Source organism: Aegilops tauschii, chromosome 6, assembly GCF_002575655.3.
Source record: "Aegilops tauschii subsp. strangulata cultivar AL8/78 chromosome 6, Aet v6.0, whole genome shotgun sequence".
Lineage (NCBI taxonomy): Eukaryota > Viridiplantae > Streptophyta > Magnoliopsida > Poales > Poaceae > Aegilops > Aegilops tauschii.
The window spans coordinates 421,988,788-421,996,450 of record NC_053040.3 but is presented as its reverse complement, the minus strand read 5'-3'; the positions used below and the strand labels follow the sequence as shown (position 1 = coordinate 421,996,450).

Here is a 7,663-nt window from a genome sequence, read left to right as displayed (position 1 = left end):
GATTTCAAGGTATTAATGGGTTAGGCCTAACTATAAGAGCATCTCCAACCGTTCGGCCTCCCAGGGGCTTCAAATAGCGCCGCCTGGGGGCTAACCGACAATAAAATCGGCGTGGGGGCGGTCGGGTTCCCAACCGCCGCCCCAAGCTGATCCCAGACGCCTTTTTGAAAAACAAAGTCGGCCAAAATTCGGCCAAACTTCGTACGAAACCACACAAATTTGGAGGAAATTCAGGCGTTCTAATTGAAATTTGTACAAACTGAAAACATAATTTTAAAAACAAACTAAAAACTAGTACTACTACTACTCCGCCATCGCCGCCTTGCACGTCGCCGAGCCTTCTACATGCCGAGGAGCTTGTAAAACTTGGTGTAGTCGCCGCCATCGCCGTCCTTGTTGCGCCCCTGCCCTGGGTCGCCGTGGCGGACAGGGTTGACGGCCCGGGCGCTTCCTCGCCGCTGTCGTCGAGGATGACGAAGCCGCCCTCCTTGCGGCCGCGGCGCCGGGCGGCGATCTCCTCGAGGGCGCGGCGCTGGCACTCCATCTCCTGCCGGACGTAGTCGTACCGCGCCTATTTGAGGCCGGTCTTCTCGTAGGCGGCCATGGACTCGTGCTCCTTCTACACGGGGAGGAGCGCCGGCTAAGTCTTCGGCTTGACGAGGCGAGAGGAGGAGACCAGAGGAGAAGGGACGCTGCCCACGTTGATGACGCGTGCGTCGCCCGAGCGGCGTCTCCTGCGGCTCTGGCTTGACGGGGAGGAGAGCCGGCGACCCGGAGGAGCGGGAGCCTGACGAGGACGAGGACGCCGCCTCCATGCGCCTCAGCATCCATGAACTGCCGCGGCGGTGAGAGAAGGAGGGGGCGCCGGGTACTCCAACCGCGGCGTGTTGCCGGCCTTGATGTGCTCGAGGACGGCTTCGAGCGTGCGCCCGGTGACGCCCCACCATTGGTGTTGCCCCTCGGAGTTGAGGCGGCCGCGGGGTTCAACGCCGTTCGTGGCGGCGGTCGAAGTACGCCGTCCACAGCGTGTGGCTGTCGGGGGCGTACCTCGTCTGGTTCTGCGTGTGCTCCGACAGCGACGATCTGATGCGCACGATCTCGGCGCGCCGGTCAGCACCAGAGGGCGGCGGTGGCACCGGGACTCCGCCGGCGCTCAGCCTCCACGAGCCCGGCACCCGCATGTCCGGTGGTGCCGGGTAATCCGCCTCGTAGAGGACGTGGGCCTCATCCTCGTGTAGGTGGTGGCGGCCGAAACCGTTGGCCGCCGCTCCGTCGCCGGGGTACCGCTCGGTCATGGTCGTCGGCGAAGAGAGAGGGGAGAGCGGCGTCAGCGGCGAGAGGGCGAGAGGTCTTCGGCGAGAGGGGGAGATGGGTTGTGGCGAGGATGTGTGCAGCCACCAGCGAGGGGGGCGGCTTTTATAGCGGCGGGTGGGCGGCGATATGTGTACGCGTGGCGGGAGGGGGCGGGACGCGTGTCGGCGCGCCTTCACTGCGCCGCCCGTGATGAATCAATGGAGGTTGACCGGCGGCAGCCTTCGCATTGATTCCCGCGAGAAACCGAGGCGATGAGGACGACAAAGGCGTCCAGCCGCTCACTAGGCGGGTACACCAGGCTTTCGCGTAAAAAATGTTTCTCTCGGCGGCCCCGGACATCCCAAGCGCGCCGGGTTCGGTCTGGGTTCACCGGCACCAAATTCGGGCCTAACCGACGAAAAATGGGCTTTCGGGGACACGACTTTTTTTCACGTCGACGGTAAAAAAAAGGGCTTTGGGGGGAGTTTCGGCTTTAGATATGCCGGACCGTGTCAAAGGGTCGAGCCGTTCCCCAACATCTCCGGCATGCGGTGCCTCGTCGCGCTCCCTGCGGTCGCCGTCCCCGGCCGCCGCTCACATCCTAACCTGAAACCCCGCCGCAGAAGCACTCTCGTAGCTATCCTTGGAAGCTGCCGCTGCGGCCGCCGCCACCTCCTCGGTGCATCCTCTGCCGCCGGCCTCCTCCATCTCGTCAACCCTCCGTGCCTCGCCGCCCCAGCCATCGACCCCGACGTAAGCTCCTTCACGCCCAATCTTATTCCGGTCACCAATTCACTATCTGCGATGCAAATTACATGGCTTCGTGACAATCTGATATTTTTACTTGGTGTGGCTTTGTGCAGGTGATGCTTGAACGGGTGCACCCAGCGAGGCCTGGCTGGTACGAGAAGCTTTACGCAACGGCCATGGACAAGGGCATGCAGTCTTATGAAGCCGAGGTATATAATTTCCCCCTAATATTTGTTCCACTGCTTTATCATATCCAAGTTTGTCACGTGTTAACCAACTTCCAAGAGACAACTCATCATAGGATTGCAAGTCTGTGTCAGCAACTGGGCAGCTAACTGAACCCACCGAACCCAAATTCTCGGATGTTTCAATCTGTGATATTGCCGGTCTGGTTTCCTATCTGAATGAATTGCACAATGTGACATCGTGAACTCGTGATTCGTGAAGCGTCTCAAGTGACGCATACCTTTATTTTCATCCGGTGAGGAGATAAATATCAGAAGTGGGCACTTGGAGTGCTGTTCTGTCAAGTGTTAGTACTTATTTGTTATATCCATGATCACCTGATCAGTAGTTTTAGTTTTCCTATAAAAAATACATTCATATGTTTTCAGGAACGGAGATGTGATATTTACAACGTGTTATGTTCTCACTAAACATTTCACTTGGTGAAGCTTGCAGATTGCGCAGTATAAATCGAATCTCTTCTCCCAATTGTCAGTTGCGGGGAAGAACATTCTGGAGCTTGGTGTTGGAACAGGCCCCAACTTAAAGTACTATGCAAGTGCTGATGGGGTAAATGTAATTGGGGTGGATCCTAACATCTACATGGAGGAGTATTCTAGAGCAGCAGCAACTTCTGCTGGGCTTCCGTCATCAAATTTCACTTTCAGAAGAGGGGTATGGAAGTATGGTGCCTTATGATCGTGCACTAGGTATCTATGCCTATGTTTTCTGTTAGCATGAGAACTGTTTTGTACGCATGGTTTTACTTAGGTTGGCGAAGCTTTGCCAGCAGAAGATGGTTCCATGGATGCAGTTATTGGTACATTGGTGTTATGTTCTGTAAAAGACACCGATATGGCATTAAGAGGTAATAATTCATCTTTGCAGCAGTGATTTTTAAGTTATGTATCATATGAGAACTTAAGATCTATTTGTAAGGCAATTAGACGGCCTAAGAATATACCAATTTTTGACACATTCTCTCTACCGGCAGTTCATCATCCAATAAACAAAAAGTATTGGCACACAGTAATTCAGAAGTCGAAATGGTCAACATAGGGCATTCATGTACCGATAACTCCTACATACAGACCGTTGAATTCTAGAACAGTATGCCGGCCTATTCCTAGTAAACAAATAATAATTCCACAGTAAAAGGACTACCATGCTATGTCATCAATTCTTACTTCTCTGAAATAAATAAAATCTTGTCTAGCTGAAAGTCATTGTCTTTTCCTTAGTATTACCATTTGCATTACTGAATTATGGTGCATGGCATGTTGGCAATGCATGTGCCTAGACACAAAGACCACATAACACATTATGGGCTTCCATTTTTACGCATCACACTGACCATGAGTTGTGGTTATTGAATACTGACCTAAGTTTCATTTTTACGTTTTGGTACTTGCTTTCCTTTTAAGGCATACTTGTTTTGTCATCTCCATCTTTTCTGTGCTTTCCACCTTACATTGAGAAGACATCTGAGCAATCTTTCCCTTCATTTGCCCCTTGCCTGGAGAATACACTTCAATCCGTAACAAATTAGAACCGCCATTTTCTATTTGAATAACTCTGAGCATCAACTTCTGCAGAGATAAAGAGAGTCCTAAAGCCGGGTGGTCTCTACCTATTCATTGAGCATGTTGCTGCAGCAGGTACCCCCAGCTACTAGCATACATAACCTCTGGTGGTTGCTTGTTAATTGTTATTCTATGTTGAAGACGTATATCCCTGTGCTGCTGTGCATTGCTTGATCTCCTGCTCATTCTGTCCGCTCGTAGATGGTTCCTTCCTCCTGTTGGTGCAAGGTGCCCTTGATCCTCTGCAGCAATTTGTCGCTGACGGGTGCCACCTCACCAGGAAAACAGCTGAAAACATCAAGGAAGCTGGGTTCTCGAGCTTGAGCCTAAACGCGGTGCGCCTGTCATCTGCGTATATCGTTAGCCCCCATGTTTATGGTGTAGCCTATAAATGACATGCTCTGCCTGTTTGGGACGGAGCCCTGTGGTGTTTGTTCTGAGATAATACTCGTACTGGCACATTTCTGCTCAGTTATTGCCCCTGGAGGCCTTTCCGTTTTTTCTTGAGTAAATCCTGCAGGCCTTGCTGGGCAGGCACTTCGAATACTACTGTTCGTTGCATTTCTATGAAATGGACAGGGGCGGGTGCCCTTTCTCTCTAAAAAAACTGCAGGCTTTTCCATAGGCCAAATGGCCTATCAAAACGTCTTATATTTTGGAATGGAGGTAGTAAATGGGTTGGCTATGCTTGATGAAGGGCTAGAAAGCATTACCATGGTATAACTGTATAAGGATACATTTGTGTCTGTTAGGTTTTTTCCAGGCAGCGCTTTGTCTCACCTAATAAGAGACGAGACCTCCGAATCCCCGCGTAGGGCGATAGGAGTCACTCAAACGCGCACCGCGCATGATACAACATGCGCCCTTTTGGGTCGCCCATTTGCGCGGCAGTGCCCCTACTTTTCTTTTTCGTTTTTTCTTTTGTTTAACTTTTTTGTTTTCTTCTTTAAACTAAATTTGGGAACTCAATAAAAGTTATGCTTTTTTTAAAATCCGGATTTAAACATTCATCGGAAAATTTCAGGAAATGTTCACAATTTTGAAAAATGTTTTCACTTTTCTTAAATCGCAAATTGAAAAAATATCCCCAAATTTTATTGTTTTTTAATATAAATATTAATCGTTAATTGAAAAAATCATGAAATTTTCAACAATGACTCCCGCTTTTTAATAGTTTTTTCACGAATTCAAACAATGTTCACATATTTTTAATATGGTTTTCAAAAACTCAATAAATGTTCACCGGTTCAAATAATGTTGCGCATTTCAAAAAATGTTTGGTGATTCTCAAAAAAAGTTCATGTATCTAAAAAATTACACCGGGATTTATAAATTTATTGTGTAATTTCCCAAAAATGATCTAAATTTTAGAACAGGAAACTGAAAAAAAAGGAAAAAACTGAAAAAGAAGAAGAAAAACCCAGAAAAGGGGGGAAAAGTTCAGAAAACCGGATGGAAAACACAGAAAACAGAGGAAATGAACCAGCCCATTCATGCCGGCGATGCTGCGCGTTTGGTCCCTATCCCCCGAGCCTTAGGAATAGTGGCTATGTGCCGTTTGCTGCAAGACAGAGGGCTACTTCGCCTTTAGGAAGCCAGTAGTGGGCCACCCCTTTAGGGCCGCTTGCTGTTTCTAAATAAATTCCATGAAATTTTGAAAATGTTTAGACAATGTAAAATAAAACGTTCACGTAGTTTAAAAAAATCGCATTAAAAATGTTCATTTTTTATTTGGCAAATGTTACCGTATATTCAAGAAAGTGTTCAACACATGTGTTCAAAAAACTGTACATAATGTATTTGAAAAATATCCAACATGTATACAAAAAATGTTACCCATGTGCTCTAAAAAGGTAGACATGTGTTCAGAGAAAGAAAAATCCGATAAAGAAACAAAAAGAAAAGCAAAAGAAACAAAGAAAACGAAGAAAGCTGACAAAAAAAAAAGCAAAAAAAACGAAGAAAGCTGATAAAAAACAAAAAGAAAAGCAAGGAACCAAAGTTTTGTACCATTAAAGAAATGTACGTGGAAATACTCCCGCATTTCAAAAACATGTTCGTGACATTTTGAGAAAAGTTATATACAGTATAAAAAATGTTCAATTAGGTTAACATATATTTTTTTCATTAAAAATGATTGTGACATTTTAAAAATATATTCATATGTTTCCAAAAAATGTCCATGAAATTTTATATATTTATACAATAAAAAAATATTAGTGTAGTTTTAAAAATTATTGTCATTAAATATATACAATGTGTATACAGTAAATGTTACCGTCTATTAAAAAATTGTTCAAAACATGTGTTTAGAAAATTGTACATCATGTATTTGAAAAATGTCCAACATGACTCAGAGAAATATTTTACGTGTGCTATAAAAATATATCTGTATTTGAAGAATGTTACCATGTAAAAACTGTTGAAAACATATCCAACATATATCAGAAATTTTTTCATGTGTGCTCTAAAAATGAATAGCGTGTACTGAAAAATGAAAAACTACCTTCCTGTATACAAAGAAAAACAAAAGAAAAGCTATCTTCCTGTATACAAAGAAAAACAAAGAAAAACAAAAAATGAATAGCGTGTACTGAGACATGTGCTCAAAGAATGAAAACCGATAATGAAACTAAAAGAAAAGCAAAGAACCAAAGAAAACAAAGAAAAACAAGAAAAAGAAAAAGAAAACAAAAGTATAACAAAGAACCAAAAAAACACCGACAAAACAAAGAAAACAATAAAAAAAATCGATGGTAACAAAAAAACACAAGAAATAAAAAAGAAAAAACAAAGAAAACCTAGAAGAGCGAACCAACGATGTGATACGAGCGGCAGTGTACAACCGCTCTAATGGACAGGCCCGCAGTAGCCCGTAGGATTGAATTAAAATCGTTAGGAGCGACATATAGGATTTGCACCTGTACGGGGAGTAGGATTCCCCATGCGAGAGAGAAAGAGAGAGGGTGCGCTCTCTAGTGGGGACATATCGCTTGGTTCTTTCATTAGTTTCCGTTTTTCTAGGTTTATTTGTATTTTCGAAATATTTTAAATACATATATTTCAGAAATTAATTTACTCAAAATTTAAAACCGCTCGATGCACATTTTAGAAATGCTCATGCGGTGTAAATAATGTTCACACAACTTTTAAAACATTTTGATCACACTAAAAAATTGCCTGTGACATTTTAGAAACCTACATTTGTTTCAAAAAAACAATACTCATGTCAAAATGTTTATATAATGTAAATAAATTGCATAATTACTTTTTATAAAGCATAAAAAAATGTTAGCCACAATTTCAAAAAGCGCTTGCACAATATAAAATTTGTTCACGTAATTTTTGAAAAAATTACCCTTAAATAAAATGTTCGTGTCTTTCGAGAATATGTTAGCAATATTTAAAAGGAAATATTTATATGATTTAAAAATGATCACGTATTTAAAAAATACCATTCAAGAAAATGTCGAAGTCTTTCGAGAATATGATCATGGCACTAAAAAATGTTTATGGGATGTAAAAAATGTTCGTGCAGTTTGAAAAAATGGTTCAACATGCATTTGTAAAATGTTTTGTATGTATCGGAAAAAATGTCCACAGACGTTTTTGAAAAAACAAATTCATCTTGTATTGAAAATATATTCAACGTCTACCAAACATAATGTTCCGCGTGTATATGGAAAATGGACAATGTGTATTAGAAAATTGATATGAATTCAAAAGAAAGGAAAAAAAAAGCTAAAAACCGAGAAGAAAAACACCTTTTTTAGGAACATAAGCAAAACACATAGAAAGAAAGAAAGAAAGAA

General features: G+C 43.5%; 1 protein-coding gene across 1 annotated transcript; it reads left to right on the top strand.

The window, feature by feature from the left end:
* Positions 1 to 1,777: 1,777 nt before the first annotated feature.
* LOC109757453 (uncharacterized) lies at positions 1,778 to 4,397 on the top strand. The gene is made up of 6 exons (XM_020316276.3): positions 1,778 to 2,046; positions 2,157 to 2,252; positions 2,725 to 2,943; positions 3,040 to 3,136; positions 3,864 to 3,926; positions 4,053 to 4,397. Exons 1-6 carry the CDS (start codon positions 1,840 to 1,842, stop codon positions 4,244 to 4,246), a joined length of 876 nt encoding a protein of 291 aa, XP_020171865.1. The 5' UTR covers positions 1,778 to 1,839; the 3' UTR covers positions 4,247 to 4,397.
* Positions 4,398 to 7,663: the final 3,266 nt, after the last annotated feature.